This window comes from Saccoglossus kowalevskii, chromosome 21 (genome assembly GCF_978046115.1).
Source record: "Saccoglossus kowalevskii chromosome 21, keSacKowa6.1, whole genome shotgun sequence".
In the NCBI taxonomy this organism is placed as follows: Eukaryota; Metazoa; Hemichordata; class Enteropneusta; family Harrimaniidae; genus Saccoglossus; species Saccoglossus kowalevskii.
In genome coordinates, this window is record NC_140661.1 from 11,656,945 (window position 1) to 11,674,839 (window position 17,895).

Sequence of the window (17,895 nt, forward strand, 5' to 3'; positions counted from 1 at the left end):
ACGTCAAAAGATCGATGTCGGATAAAAAACTTATTTCCTTTAGTTTGGGGGTGGGGGGGGGGGGGGTTTGACCTCAAAAAGTTTCCATCCGACAAAAACGATTTTATTTTTTTAATGAAGTCAAAACAATCTTGGAGTATTTGTAGTTCGTTTTTTTTCTATCCAATCATGGACAGAAATAACCGAAAAGGGAAAATAACAGAAAAATGGTTTGGTTTGACTGTAAATCTGTGCGTCAAATGAGGTGCATTTGTAAAATCTTTTTACACCCACCCGACAACCAACTGCTATGCAATACCACTGTCCGATTATCAATTTGTATTTAATGGTGAATGTAGTCTGACGCCATGACCAATATTTATCAATTAAGTTTCAGTGGGGGGTGGGGGGTTTGGAAAAAAACTAAAGGAATTAAGTTTTTTTATCCGTCATTGATCTTTTGACGTCGTCCCTTAGTGTACTGATAACATGGGTGAACTATTGATTACTTATAGCATGGAGGTAACGCAATTTTCTTTCACACGAAAATTTTATTGCGTGAAAATTCCTCGTCTTACAGTATGTTAATTCGATAACTTATTGTTTGCTGCTAGATTAACAAGCAAACGTTACAATCACTTAGTAAACGACGGAAATGATCATGGAACCTTTGATCTTAAACCAGTTGTAACTCCTTCTATTTATACCTCCATGCTTATAGTTTACTAACATGTGTGCTAAACTTCTTTATCAAACAGGTTATCAATGGGTCTTCATCTGACTGGTTTTTACCATTTATCTACTGTTGATATGATTTCAGATATTATTTGACTTTGATTATTGCCATAAATATTTGTTTATAAATTACGGTAACATTTTATGAATATATGTGTACATTGTATCAAAAGTATAGCTCTTGCACAAAATTTGAATTAAAAACAAATATAGTTGAAGTTTCACTCTACATAGCGTTAAATAAGGGTGCCATGTGTCATATAGGAATCTGGAAAATGTGTTGTTTGCATGCAATTTTAATGTCCCTCGACTCTAATAAAAAAAAATAAAACCATATTACATAATTACAGGACATCTTATAAAATAAATCTTAAATACTGTGAAATACTTTATTTTAGCTGGAATTAATTTTCGCTGAAAAGGCATTTCGGGCGTTTTGTATGGAATTTATTTTCACTAATTTTGACGAGTTGAATGTGAAATATAGGGAAAAAAGTATATTCGCTGGATTTTATTTTCACGGAATCATCCTTTCAGCGAAAATAAATTCCAAGCGAAAATAAAGTATTCTACAGTAATATAAATATTGTACCCTATCAGTGCCATTAAATGTTTTTAACAATTTTATTGCCTTCACATTTTGAAAAAAAACTTCTGATGGGTGATGAAAATACTATTTGGCACTCTCTGGGTTAATTTGTTGGGTTTTATTTCTGCTGATAACTAAATGTGCTAGCACAGTGAATATGCAAAGTGAGCCATAGAATATAATATTTTCTTTACTAACCAATGAATTTAAAACCTAGTGAATATCACTGCACTGCAACATCAAATCTACTGTAGAATACTTTATTTTCGCTTGGAATTTATTTTCGCTATTTTCGCTGAAAAGATGATTCCGTGAAAATAAAATTCAGCGAATATACTTTTTTTCCTATATTTCACATTAAACTCATCAAAAATCAGTGAAAATAAATTCCATACAAAACGCCGAAAAGCCTTTTCAGCGAAAATTAATTCCAGCGAAAATAAAGTATTCCACAATATTAAAATTAAACCCAGCGAATAACTATTCTACTGTAATGGAAAGATGTCTTCCAGTTCTCCTTGCGTTACTGCCATTATATATGCGATGCGTGTGCAAATTAAAATTCGAACATGTTATTTTCTGTGAACATCAACTTTTAATTACCTAAAACTGTACTGTGTATATTTAAAAAAATTATTTTTTGACGAATGTACATGATGCATGTAGGGAATGCTTTCAAATTGACAATTGCGACTTTGCTATCATAGATTGCGTGTTTTCACAAAATTCAGACTGCTGCACAGTGACTCTGATGAGTTTAAGTCTTTAATATGTTACATACTTATTAAATTGTGATCATGTGATGTTTACAGCATTTAAAACACAAGTGTGAGTGTCGCGATGTATGTAAGGTAACAAATGAAATGGCTGTTGCAAATTTAAGGTTTCAGCCAATCAAATTGCTGTGTACACTGTGATTGATATACATGCAAGTTAAATACAATGTGACCTGTGCATGACCCCTAAAGTTTGTACATCCTGGTACTTTCTGAGGTTGGAAAAAGTCGTTGACATGCTACAGGACACACCACCTTTGATAAAACCAGGATGTGTGACCTTTAATATCGAAAGTACAGTATTCCTTAACAAAATAATTGTACCGTTTTTATGGTACCATGCTCAGAAAATTTAAAATGGCTATTAAGTGTCTTTAATTTCTTTCTTTACTGCGAGTGGTTTAATATTCTCTCTGTAGCACAACATGATTTGTTTTACGAGGTCTTGCTTCTGAATTTAATGTCAAATACATTTTTCTCTAGTAGATATAGATTTCTGGGACTGTAATTATCATTACATGCAATACCGAGCCTGTTCACATATGCTCTATAAATAGTGCTTGCACTTGTGTAAATTACAGTGATGTTTTTATGGTCAAAATAATGTTTTCACCATACAGAAAATGTCATATTTGGTTTATATGTGCTGCTATTGAGAGCAAGTACAAGTATGCTGACACCATTTGATCCCCAGTTAGATTATAAAAATTTTAAACTCTGCTTGAACTTTTGATGCAGCTGAATTGAATACCCAGTATGTATAAATTTTGTTCTTGTGTAGTACTGTAAAATCTGTATTAGAAACCGCGGCTACTATTAAAATGGTACAATGCAACAGATGCGGCTTCTATTAGAGCATCTACACATATGAGAAATGATGAATTTTTGGTTCTCAATTGTTTAAAAAGAATGGGTGCGACTTTTATTAGGAATACCGCTTCTAATACAGTTTTTACGGTTCTGTTATTTTTTGCAGATTGTAAAGTTTAATCTGCTTCGATCATTGTAAATAGTACTATTAGAAGTAATCAGGGTGCCCTATAGAACTATTCATCATGTTCTGCATAATGTGGCTATATCTATGTCAATTTGTTTATTTAATCTGTTTTATGATAGTTCATTATATCACATACAAGTTGTAGAAATAAATAAATAACCTGTATGTTGTTTTACATGGTATCAAACCACAGATGTCACAACGCATTATTGTGCTTGACATGTTTAGATGCACAAAACATGTCTTTAATGCATTGTTCATTTCTATGAAATTTGAATGTGTGATGTGCACGCTTTGAGTGCAAAAAGTCAATTCTTGATGCCATTCACAAAATAAAACTACATAATTACTGTTTTGTCCACAATCTGCAGGCAAATGAAAATGAAATCTATTTGATCCAAAAAAACAATGAAAAATGCATAAATATTGCAAAAAATTATACTGGGATATAATTAATTCACAAATCCTAAAAATTTCTTGAAGTTGTTAGTTAGTAAAATTTACATATCATATGACTAAAATATGCATGACCATCATCTGCATGACAGAGCTCAAACTGGATTATAGCTAAAATCTTGTCGTAGGGCTACCATTGTTCTAAATTACCGGTAACAATAAACAATTAGAGATTAACACCAAATTTATACATTATTTACAAATCGATGTTAAACCAATCTGTTTTATAAAACAGGTGTCTTTTACTAATATCAAGCAATGACTGCTATACAAACAACTGATGGATTCCCAATTTTAAAAATGCTAGGATAATGTACATTTCAATGTGATGGTCGATCAGGCTGCCTATATATGTTAATTAAGTAATTACATTGTAAATATTGAAATGGCATACATTTATTATTTTTGGATTATAAAATCCAATGCTATGTATTTTGTCTCACTTTGGCAATTGACAATGCTTGTATTTCGGTGATGTGCACAGGTACGATTGTACTAAATAAATAATTTATTCCTGTTTTTTTGTCTCTTTATTACAACAGCTGTGTATCACGAGAATGTGTCATTGTGTCAACTTATTGTAGTTGTCATTGCAGCTTTTCTGTTATGAATAAATCATATGCTTTTAAAAAAAAACGGGTATCTTGAATAGGCTAGCAGTTTACGCAACTTCACCATTAAAAACACTAGGGGAGGTAGATTTGGTAAAAATTAGCGCTAACAATATTTTAGGGTTTACAGTACCATCCAGCGTTGGTTTTCAAATTTGAGTGCCCAATTTTTGCCCCCTGTGATTTAGTAACCAGTTAGTATAGGGGTGTTGATAGGAAATTTGACATGGTGACTTTCTCTGCAATATCAATATAGCATGGGTTATTAATTTATTCACCTTTCACCTTGTATTGACATGAAATTAAATTATTCGATGTAATCAATTATTTTTTTTTCTGTATGTGCAAATTGCAAGTGCTAGTGACGACACATAGTGCATTTTGCCACAGAAGTCATATTCATGTTTGGGACTACATGACAGGGCTGTATGGCCATCTCTCTGTCAAATGGCAATTTGTAATGCGCTATCCTGGCGTCAACCAGGCCCGGTCGAACACAAACACCTGTAATCAGTATTTAGATCGGGGGGGGGGGGGTTACTCACCATTTCACCATTTTTATCTGAAAAGGGGTATGTTATTTTACCCTGTCTGTCTGAAAAGGGGTATCCTTTTTCATTATTTCTGTCTGAAAAGGGGGCCATATATTCCAAAGACTGTCTCTAGAGCTTAAGTGTTCCAACAATCGGGAGAATGAAGCTGATTTTCTCTTTCTGTAACTTCATTTCAATAGTCGAAGTCCCTGAAGTCCATCCCCGGGAGTCCACCTGCTTTTCCCTTGGTAACTTGTATGCTTACTGTCTGGAAAGGGCTGTCAAATATCCACAGTTTGTCTGAAAAGGAGTAGGCAATTTGAGTTTATTTTTGTCTGATAAGGGGTAGGGGTTTCAAACAACCAGCTACACATCCCTGTCAGTATTTTTTGCAAGTACCCCCCCTCCCCCGGGATTTAGATATACGCTACAAAGTTGAGCTTAGAATGAGTGTTGATACAATCATAATAGTATTTTTGTTTTCAATTCGTCGTATTTGATTTTTTATTAGTATAGATTACTGGTATGAACTGGTTTCTCCTGCAATGTCTCGACAGTCCTACACAAAAACGAACGAGTTTACCAGTCGTCCTGTAGAGGGCGACATTACAAGTATTCCTGACCGTATATTGAATAATTGTACAATTTCATCAACTAAAAAAATTGAACTTTGCCCATTTATTCCCAGGATATCCGCATCAGAAGTTTCTTGCCAATAGCCAAACTTTTCCGAGCAGTTCCGGTGATTCGGTTGTGATTAATTGGATTTCAAGCATCGTTCAAGCACGGTTGCTGGGCGTTTCGGGCCTGGTGAATAAAAGACGTTACGACCCTAAACATATTGGCACTGATATAAATTACATTCGTATGTGCGACTCTTGCATTGTACTAAAATATAAGTGTTAATTCCATGAAGTCTGAAAAAATGTCCTACAAAAGACAAACAAAGCGATATGAGGTGAACAACAAAGCCAAACGTTCGTTATGCGTTAACACGAGATATGATCACTGACGTATACCAGGGTCGTAACGAACAACCTGTTTTGGACCGTAACGTCTATATTTACTAGAACCGAAACTTCTAGAAATTTCGGCTGAGAAAAAAAACTATGTTCAAAACATATGGTTATATTTAATAATTGTCAGAAACTACAATTACCAACTACCACTTGCTATATACTATAAGTATCAAGGACATGGAGTGCATTTCAGACTTATCTTTTATAATATAGTGTATAGTGCACCTTGTTGATCGAACAGTGAATCCCTAGTCCGAATGGTTTGGTAGTCCTCTGAAACTCGAAATTTATCCGTGTAACCAAATTTCTTCCGGCGTTGTTTAGTTTTAATTTTATATTTATATGTTAATGAATTTTACGATAACTGGTTTGGGAGATACTTCGGAGACGAAATAATGTTCCCTTCGGACAGGTTTGATTCTCTGTTATATTCTGGGAACTAATAATTTATGTCATCTTAACTGTCCTTTTAATATGCAGTCTCGTTGAGCATTCATTCAAGAGGGATTCTCATTTGTGTTGGTACCTTCTCTAAATTTATTACTTTCATCATCCGGGCCATATATTTTATCAATCCAATTGCCATCTTACCTTTCAATTGTTTCATTTCGTTAATTAATGTGGGTGGGTACATTGTATACAAAATATGAGCAATGATTCACCAAATGTGGCAAATTATATATTAATTGTATCTCAAATATGTAAATACAATATTTGCAAAAATTCCTTTACCCCATCCATATTTTGAACGAGGAAGTGTTATCACACATGCACATTCACACAAATGAATGAGTTAACCATTCTCTCGGTAGAGGGAGACATCACTTTTATCGTCACATTCTGTGATACTATTTTGAAATTGGTTAAAAATTACAGAATAATTTGTACAATTCCTCTAAAACTGAATTAAATTTACCTGGCTTTTAGTCCCCTCTCCAGAAACAACAAACATCACAAAATTACGTCAGACTTAGTGTCGAGCCTAGTCTGCACCCGGATCTTCGAGTTGGTCAAACCGCTGTAGACTGGTGGTGGTGTCGGGTTCCAAGTCTATTCTAAACATGCACTCCCTGTATCATGAGCAAATTCGCACACACCGGACCGAGGAAAGCACCGCAATATTGTTTCCGAAAATCCAAAAACTAAAGAAAAAATTCCACCATCTTCCCTTTTTTAATAATCGACCTCTAAAATCAAGTTTTACTTGTGTTGATACACTTTTCATTTTGTCAATTTTCATAGATTAATTTGAATACACAACTTTTTAAATTGCTTAAAACAGAGTAACCAAAAATACTAACACCGTCAACATTATAGAAATACAAAATGATTCGAAATCTCCAACAGTATTTAGATTCCTCCATACTCATAAAAGTAATGAGCATGTGTCCTGTACCTTTGAAAGCAAAAACTAAATAAAATTGGGCTTAGTATGCAGCACTGGCAAAGAAATCGTCAAAATAATTTGAAACAAAGGAGAAATACAAAGCACGTTTTCACTAATATCTACACTTTATTATTGAATGATTTGTCATATCAAACGCTTTTGAGAATCAACAAAAACATACCACCATTGGTTCTCTGAGATATGAGTTTTCACCCGTGAAAACGAACGAAATACTAATCACCATGATGTTATGGGTTTTCGCCGCCTGTTCTAGTTATCCCATGTCAGTAAAAATGCGATAACCGTGTAAAAAATTCAAGCATTTATCGAAATCGGAAAAAATCATAATACCACAGAATTATTCATAGAGTGAGACCTATAACAAGCAAATTTAGGTCATGACCTTTGAGGTCAACATCCGGGTATCTTTCTCACCTGCCACGTTGCGTTCACCGCCATTTTGAATGGAAAACACCGGTGGAAATTGATTCGTGTGAATGGTTTACGAGATTGATCATCGTATATGATTCGAGTTGTGCTCTTTGGTATTGCGTGATCGGGGCAAACGTAGTAGACAATGCTTAGGAATTGCAGTATTTGGTTATTGGTACTGCTGCTTGCGTGTGCCTTCTCGCGAGCAGTCGAGCTGACATTCGAGTTGCCAGACAATGCAAGACAATGTTTTCACGAAGAAATAGACGAAGGTGTCAAAGTCAGATTAGAATTCCAGGTAAGTCTGTCCTGTTCCAACGTGTGTACAACTCCACCAAGAGAACCACGTGTCGCGCTACGTGTCCTTGGTGACGACGGACACAGTGTCGATTGCCGTATTATTGTTCAACACAGCTGTTCAGATTTAGTGTCTTGATTGCAGCAGCGTCCTCGATTTGCATACCCTATTACTACAATACAATAGTAATGTCAGAAGAGGTTATTCATTTTCTAAAATTTCCGCAAATAGATCTTTTATCACTACTCCATATCCCAAGTCTGCATGACCAGTCGAGCACTGTTTATGTTCATTCAAACATACTCCTGGACTATCCCGCATGTCTCGGCAAATTTAGCACTGAGCACATCAATGATTTAGCTGAGCATTACCTCCATGAGCTGAGCAACTCACCATTTTCTCAAAATCAAATTAAATGTTTGCACACTCTGTTTTCTCACCGGACATGAGATATTCGCCTCATGATGGATATTTTGTATCGGGTTTATCTAACAGAAATGTTTGGAAATACAAGTAACAGTTACCAGTAATAAAAATGAAATAAAAATTCAAACCTGTTTTCATATTAAACATTTCAGGATACTATATCCATTACAAGAGGAACAAAATACAAGTACTTCATGTTTCTGCCTTCATGTTTCATCTTTTCTGGCTTGATGGAATATTGTTGCCCCACATATATATTTCATTGTGAGAATTATAAAATTTTGCAAATTGAATGAAATTGAAGGGAAATGTTGCTCTACGTCTAGACACAAATAGTAGTTCTGGAGCCCAGAACAAGTAGAATTGTCATTCGGAAAACTGAATAGTAACTCGCTTGCTTCAATGGGCAGTAGTAAATATATAGACTAGAGTCAACGTCAAACCCTGTGTTCAAATAATAACATTCATGATGTTAATATTATTTAATTTTCATTTATTTTTCCAATAGCTAAATGCACAAAATTAAAACCTGGTGAATAATCAAATTTAAACAATTGTACTGTTTTCTCCAAAACACAGAGAATACTGTATTTCTTCTTGTGTTTTATTCGCACACCTAAAAAATTAAAGCTTACATATAAAGCAAATATCAGGAAAACTGCTCTACTTATGATAAGTGATACCTTATTCAGCTAAACATGCATAAGATTTCATTCTAACTGACTGACTGACTGACTGACTGTTCTAATTGCAAATTTAGATGCTCTGTGTAGTGAAATTATAGTGTATAGTGTACACAGTCTTAACTAAGTTGCTGGTACGTGCATGTGGCAAATATTAACCCATAACTCCTAGAACGAGAACAACAATGCCTGCTTAAAATTCACAATCAAAAGGTATCCATAATTATGCATTGTTCCAAATATAATGTACTATATTGTGTGGGAGATGCTATTATTGTGGTAGCATTTATAGTAAAGGGATTTACAGTAAATTGTCATAATGCTGAGTTTTAACAATACTATAATTCATACGTTGAGACTGTGCACCCAATGGATGTTATACAGAGATATAACGTTAATTAACTAACAGTGCATACATACCAAAATCAGTGAGGCGTACGCAGGCAATGTGTTAATGCAAAAATATGATCTAAAGATGCAACAATGATTGGAGTAACACAAAAAAGTATGTAGAAATGCTAAAAACATACAGACAAAAATGAACGGCGAACAGACGGATTTAGGTACATGTGTCATTATCCCAAACATGTTGATTCAAAAATTGGAAAGACTAATTGAACAAAGTGATACACTCAATGGCAATCTTTGCTTTGTGTTTTGATATTACAATTATATTAATTCTGTGATGTTATGACTGTAGATTGTTGTCTAAATTGTGATCATGTGATAGCATTATAAATAAATATTTTGTTCATGTTGGAGGACATGGAAATAAAACACAGAATGTACCCCTGGTATTCTCTTGGCGCCTTTTGAATAGCATGTATCAAAATCCTTGCCTGAACGCTCTGGCACAAGTCGAAAATATACTTGTTTCACTTCTTGTCCATGTAATTGTTTTTTTCACTTTCAATACATTTTTAATTTTTCACCTAGACTTTTTACTCAATATTGTGAAAAATATCCTGTACATGTTGTCCTTATCACTTAGAATAGGATTGTAGATACAAATGTACCAAGGATTTAGTCATCTCAAAATTAACTCGGGGGGGGGGGGGGAAATGGAAACTACATGTGGCATGAGGCATTTTTTTATTATTCACCATATTTTGGGTGTACATGTACAACAACAAATTTAACTGAACGCTTTGTAAAAAAATTTGCTGATGTCCAGTGAGCATCTGAATCACTGAGATGCACAAGTAATTAGTACCAGGCTCTGTATAGCTTACTTATCAAATCCTTGCAGTGAGTCTGATATACTACGAAATTAACAAAGCAACATAGTCTAATTGACAACTTTGATTTTAAATAAACATGGAGTTCTTTATGTTCACAAGACCCCTATTGTAGGAAATTCCATTAATACGGTAAAATGTCTTTTTTGTGTAATACCGCACACTGATTAGATCTTGTTAGTGTACAATAGTTTACTTTTACTTTTAGCAAGCATTTATGAATCACTGAATACTGATCTCAGCACGCACAAACTGAACATCCTTTGAGATGGAGACAAGACACCTGCCAATCAGTTTTAGTACTAGCAGTTATTCAGTCCCCAGTTTGTGTTTACTAGTTCGCTAATATGCCTCTCCAAAATTTGTGCTTTTGAATTATCAGTGGAATTATCATTAGTATTGTTGTTATATAATATACAAGCAGTATTTGTTTACTCGAAAGCTTGAGCCGAGTTTGCTATAAATAAACCCTCGGGTTGAACTCCAATAGGACTGACCCCTGACATGACCTCAGACCGACTAAATAAGAAACCGCAGTCAAGGGAGCTTTTCCAGCTCTGCTCTAAATCAGAACCAACTTCGGCCAAAACCAAATAAACAAAATGAGATAATCTTCTGTTAATTGACAAACACATGTAGTAGTAGTAGTTGTTCTGTTTCATAAAATGCTGTGTAAACCTTAGTAAATGTGTTTATTATTATATGTACAAAGGAAAACAACACGTACATGTGCACAATTTACTGGTACATGTACAAGGCAGTGCCATATTTACACTATTACTAGTGCATACACTTGTATGACTGAGGTGTTACTCTTACATTTTGTGCACTTCTATTAGAGTAAATACTGTATTATCAAAATCAGTTGCTATATTATTTATTTACCTTGAATTGTAAACCTCCAACACATCTCTCTCACCCAAGGTTGTTGTGGTGGTCGTGGTGGTATTAGAGGTATTGGAGGTTGATTGGGGTGGTCACTGTCTTTTGTTTGATCATTGATGTTTTAGCTGGTGTGAATTTTTTGCTAAAAGAGCATTTGGGGTGTTTTGTATGGAATTTATTTTTACCAATCTTTGACAAGTTGAATGTAAAATATAGGAATTAAGGTATATTCACGGGATTATATTTTCACTGAGACATCCTTAATAAATGAAGAATATTTTCACTCTAGTATTCATACTTGCATGTATTATATTAACCAAATTTTTAGACATGTATATCCTACATATCAATGCTTTTCTGAGTAATAAGGCTGTTTTTTTTTCAGCGGGGTAGTAAATATGATAATTTTGAAAAAAAAACAATGAATGGCAAACATTTTCTAATCACATCATAATGTCATTTTTGCTAAATCATCTTAAGATTTCGTAAATTTTGAAAGAGTCTTGATTTACCCAATCCTAAAAACTAAGTCAGACCAATCGGAGGGCTGTTCTTTTGACAGGTTTGTTGACCAATCAAATTCTTCCTTGTAAAATATGCTTTGACTCAACTGCAGTTTATACCTTGACAAATGACAGAGCTTGAACAATGTAATATATATCCCAGTAATTTGATTGGTTCTTGCAACTGGTGACATCATTGATGACAATCTCAACATGTACTAGGCCAGCACACTGTGACATCATTTTTTTCACCTTTCTGCTCAAGTATTCAACAAAATGTCATGCAGTCATCAACATTGTTGGCGTGCTTGCGATCGTTTGCCCGGTTTTTGGCCATCTTGAATGAATGTAAACTTGTATGTATGCATGCTCCAACCATCAAATCCTGTGACGTCACTGAAACTTTCATTAATATTAATAGCATGGGAACCCTTGTTTATTTATTTTGTGGTAATCCGGCTTTCACCATTTATTCACTCCCATATTTAATTTTACTAAAAAAACACCGAAAAAATAAACAAGAGACTGTATGCAAGTCTACGCTAAACATTGTCTTCAAATAAACTGATGGTTACTTATCTTCTCTTTACCAGGTTGTGACAGGTGGTCGTTATGATGTAGATGCTATTGTAGAATCTCCCCAAGGAGGCATTTTGTACAAAGAAACCAAGAAACAATATGACAGTTTTACTTGGAAAACGGACAGAAAAGGAGTTTATAAATTCTGTTTTAGTAATGAATTTTCAACTTTTGCACATAAAGTTGTGTATTTTGATTTTATGGTCGGTGATGACGATCTTCTTTCAAATGAAGTGGGAAAACATGCAACTGCATTAACATTGGTAAGTGCATTGTTCAAAGGAAAAGTCAAACCAAACAACATAATGACCCCTCAAGAAAAAGCTCCACAAATGTAGGAGAATGCAATTTACAGTTTTTTTTTTTACACTTTTCATTCTCTCGATATCCAACCGTTCATCAGTACTATGTAGTCAGCCATCTTGATTCTCAAGCAAAGGATTATGGGTAAAAAACTGTAAATTGCGTGTTCTTACATTTGTCGAGCTCTTTTATCTGGGAGGATTATGTTGTTAGCCTTGTCTTCTCACTGGACGAAATAAGTCTCCAATCTACCAACTTTTTAGTTTCACTGTTGACTTTGTCGAATGGAGCTTATCATATGAGTGATTGTCTGTCCTTGTCCATCGGCGGCATCAACTTTTTACTTTTCCAACTGCTACAAGCCATATTGCTTTGATAATTAGTTTATATGTACAATTCCCTACTTTTGGTGAATATTTTTGAAAATTTTTGAAAAAATGTAATATTCTTGACTTGTTAAAAATAGCAAGTCTGATTGCTTTGATATTATACATTGTACCGTTAAAGTCCTAATATAAACCGCATACGTAATAGTAACCGCACCCCCAATTCCGGCTTCAGGGTTGAAGAGTTCTTAACAAAAATTGAAAACTTGAAAAGTACCTATTACTAACCGCACCCCCAATTCAACAAGACCGTGACTGACTTCATTGTTTCAACCAGCTGGTCCAAAACGGCATTGTTCCTAAACCTATTCATTTGTTTCGACAACGTGCCTAAAAATATTCACACCTATTGATTGTTCAGCGGTGATAGGATGTCAGACACGCAATGAAACTGCTTTTGTTCTGGCGGCAACCCCCGGCGGCAACCTCTGTCAATACTCTTTCTGAATACGTCTGTGTTTCGTAAGTTTTCGACAATGAGCTGTTATCACCGTAAAAGTGTTAAATTCTTCTTCAATGCTCAGTTTATCTTTCGAAAACAAATAATTTCTTGATTTACAAAAAAAATCGTGTTGTTTTCCCATGGAAATCAAAGCCAAGACATCGCACTACATTATCGGTAAATCTCTTCCGTGTTCACCATGAGGTCGCTGAACTTTCATTAACATATTTAAATGACTATGTAATTTAGACACGTGGGCACCATCCAGCATTTTGATTGGTTAAATTAGCGACATGACCTATTTGGTCAATAAAACGTCACGTGTGCATTCAAAAACATGGTCGGTATCGTATCGACCGTTTACATATGACTGAAATCATTCGTTTACGGTGAAACTACTTGCATTTCATAACAATTCAACGGATTTATTTTTCGTGCGTTATTGTAATCACTAATGAATAATAATTGCCAATTTAAACACTTCGAAAACAAGTAAGTTATTCACTTGTGAACCACAGCATGGCCGGATTGCGCTACCGTTCTGTGATCATGTGCTACTAAGCAGTGCATTCGTGTTTGTTTTTACTTGAAACTTCTGTTAGAATATACTTTTCGTTAACAAGAAAATTAAAAAAAAAAATTATTACATTAAATATAGTGAGTATTTTTTTATCATGTGTACAGTTTTTTTGATTGACTGTAACTGTAACATTTCGTAACGCCTATTTTAGAACCAAAGTAAAGCCTCTCGTTCTTCCCCGACGCCTATTCAAGAGATTGTACGGTGTATTGTTTGTTTTGTGCATGTGTTGTGGACAAAAAATGACCACGCCCATTTAGTGATTGCAATATGTACGTAATAGAAACCGCACCCCGAACTTGAGCTTTTGATCCCAATTTTTAAATTGATACATTGTAATATAAACCGCGGTTTATATTATGACTTTAACGGTACATATAGGTACTGCAGGTGGACCTCTCTTAGATTTTTCTTATTTTGTGATGATTTCTTTGAATTGAAATGTGCATTGCTATCAGCGGAGCTATGTTGGCCGAAAGTCTGCTTGTTAGTCCCCGTTCGGACGAAGTGCGTCAGTCTGTCCAGAGTCATATTTCAGAATCCACTAGACCGATTCCGTTCATTTTTTGCATTTGTCTAGTACCTTATGTGGGACATATGCACATGCAGTGGTTTAGCGATTCGATTCAAAATGGCAGACTGGCAGCCATCTTGTTTTTTGAAAATGTTGTATTTTGGTCATGCTTTGTCAGTTGTCATTCAAACTTGGTACATAGATTATACATGTTAGAATACATGTCCATGACGATTTATTTCGCAGTTGGATCAAAGATGGTCGACTGGCAGGCATCTTGTTTTTTTTTTATGCGGTATCTTGGAAGTGCTCTGTCAGTTTTCATTCAAATTTGGCACATACATGTACTTTATACATGTTAGGATGCATGTCCATGACAATTTGATTGACAGCCATCTGACTTTTTGGCCTTACTACTATATTTCCACAATTTATGTACTATTTTCATTCGTATTTGGCTCATACATCATACATATCAGTGTGTTTCATAATCAGATCAAAGATGACCGAATAACGGCTGTTTTTATTTTTGCCCATATTACTACTACACAGAACACATGTTTTGATGTAAATAAACAATCTGTTGTATACGCCACTTGGAACTCAAGTTTCAAGGACACGCACGCGACAACCCCTCTGCTTTAATATGACAAGCACAAAGAGAACTTAACAGGGACTGTGTCATTTTCAAAATTAGCTATAGAAATTTACAAAAAAAATGTACAATTTACAATTTGATTTTACATAAACCTATGTTTCTGTTTAGCTATTAAAGTTTATTAAAAAAAATGTTCATGGCTAATGGACTACCCAATACAACATGTGACCAGCAATGGACTACCCAATACAACATGTGACCAGCAATGGACTACCCAATACAACATGTGACCAGCAATGGACTACCCAATACAACATGTGACCAGCAATGGACTACCCAATACAACATGTGACCAGCAATGGACTACCCAATACAACATGTGACCACCAATGGACTACCCAATACAACATGTGACCAGCAATGGACTACCCAATACACCATGTGACCACCAATGGACTACCCAATACAACATGTGACCACCAATGGACTACCCAATACAACATGTGACCACCAACCTTTCTACCCAATACAACATGTGACCACCAACCTTTCTACCCAATACAACATGTGACCACCAACCTTTCTACCCAATACAACATGTGACCACCAACCTTTCTACCCAATACAACATGTGACCACCAACCTTTGAAATTTTGCTAATTTCGATCCCTGCATGCAGTAAGTGATGATGTCATCCAACAACTAGAATTGCGAACTTAAGTTAATTTAGTACATGTTCGTATTATAGTAGGCACTTTGTAGTAACAGTGCTTCTCATTCCTATCTTTTAATACTGTTCCGTGCATCTGCTCTGAGTCAGTTATCTGGGATGCCTCAGCTGATTTTGTTTGGGTGTCAATGTGTTTGTGTTTCTGTGGTAACTGTGAAAGTGTTCATTGGCCAACATTTGGGTCCATTGATGATAATATAATGTTATACACATGTAATGTTCCAGTCAACTACACGCCACAGGGAAGTTGCAAAACTTCTCCCATATTACTGTAAAATCTGTATTAAAAGCCGCGGCTTCTACTAAAATCGTACAATGCAACAGAGGGGATGTGGCTTCTATTAGAGCAATGTGCACATATGACAAATGATGAATTTTTGATTCTCAATTATTCAAAAAGAATGGGTGCAACTTATATTAGGGATGCGGTTTCTAATACAGATTTTACGGCACTGTAATAATATGGTAGGAAGTGTGTATATTTCTGAAATGAAAATATAATTTCTCCAATCATGTATTTATTGAATTATTTATTTAATTTCTTTCAGATGGAGACATCCTGTGTTGGAGTACATGAAGCACTGAAAGTTGTCATAGACTATCAAACACATTTTAGGTTACGAGAAGCACAGAGCCGTGTGCGAGCGGAACACATGAATGAACGTATACAATACTGGTCGGTAGGCCAGGCAGTGGTGATCCTCGTTACTTCACTAGGACAAATTCTTATTTTAAGAAGTTTTTTCACAGAGAAGAGGCCTAGTTCATCAGGAAAGATTTAAAAAAAATACAAACTTTTTTGACATATTTTTTTTACTTGTTGAAAAAACGTTATTTTCATATGCATCCGAGTTTCAATCAACATGATGTAATCAGATGGTATGGTATGGCATAGCGCAAACTAGATTCCATAATCGGTCACCGCTATTAAAATAGTTTTTATTATCTAGTATTTAAAAATAAATGTTCAAATACCGTATTTGCTCTATTGGCAAGTGTATGCGCTAATGTAAATACCATGTTGAATACGCCACCATTTGACCTATGCGTGCACTTGTGATATGATTTTTAAAACCGAAGCAAACAGATGATTGCTCAAATATCGACGGTTTTCCTGTATTGCTCTACTCTAGTATCGTAAGTTTTTTCTCATGCTACTAACAAACAAAAAACAAACAAAAAAAAACAGTATTTTGGCCTTGCACTTTTTTTGAGTTGTGCTTCTAATAGAGCAAATATGGTTGCGATTTGATCAAAAGCATATTCTTGGTGAGCTTGCCATAAGAAAGTTGAGCATTAATACAAGTTGGGTGTTAACGCTATAATGTTTGACATATCTGTTCTATATTATTAAATGTATGCGTGTAAACCCAATCTAGTCTACGGGAATGTGATGCACATTGTAAAATACAATGTACTGCCAATTCCTTGGCATGCATGGTCTGTGATGACCCTTAAAACGGTCATCTAACTTTTTGATTCGCCCTTCAAACTCTTTTGCGATGGACTGCTGACTCGTGCACAGCCGGTAAAAATAACTAGTTATTCCAACGATACAAGGGACCAGATTCCCAAGTTACGGGTAACTAGTATTTCCAGTTACCTTGAGAGTACAGTGCCTACCATTCTGTGCCAGATCTGTTAAGTTTGACCAATCTCTTCACTGTATCTCATCACTTTGACATTTGACTATTGGCGTGTTGTGTCAGAATTTATAATCTTTGTTTTACAATTTTTCACTTTGCTCATCTACTCGTTTTCTTTCTGTCTGCAATTGTATAAAAGGTATTTTTTGTGTGTACAATTTGTGAATAGTTGGTGTATAGAGTTCGTTTACTTTAAATCTGCTTGACCTGTTTTTTGGTTGGATGGGCTTCATTTGAATGTGATAATTTATACGATACAACCGTGCAGTTATTTTGAATATTCTGCACAATACATATGCAAAATACACCATGTGTCTAATTTGAACCAATCAGATGCATTGTAGAATTAATAATTTTATGGCATTCACAAGGATTAGTGCAACTATTCCTGTGAAATGTTTTCTGATGCCAAATTTAGATTTTCCTTTACTGGCAAAATCCGTATGCCGCATTTATAACCAGTGTCAAGACGGTTTTGTTGTAGATAGGTATTTTATTTAATAACTGGTTTTATGTATAATTTAGTAATGTAGTGTATGAAAATTATGTCGTATGAAATAAATGGTTCGT

At 34.9% G+C, this 17,895-nt stretch overlaps 1 protein-coding gene across 1 annotated transcript; it reads left to right on the forward strand.

Annotated features, from left to right (window-relative positions):
- Positions 1-7,525: 7,525 nt before the first annotated feature.
- LOC100367376 (transmembrane emp24 domain-containing protein 3-like) lies at positions 7,526-16,658 on the forward strand. Its single transcript, XM_002737060.4, has 3 exons — positions 7,526-7,812; positions 12,141-12,389; positions 16,228-16,658. The coding sequence occupies exons 1-3, from the start codon at positions 7,660-7,662 to the stop codon at positions 16,459-16,461; spliced, it is 636 nt and encodes a 211-aa protein (XP_002737106.2). The 5' UTR covers positions 7,526-7,659; the 3' UTR covers positions 16,462-16,658.
- Positions 16,659-17,895: the final 1,237 nt, after the last annotated feature.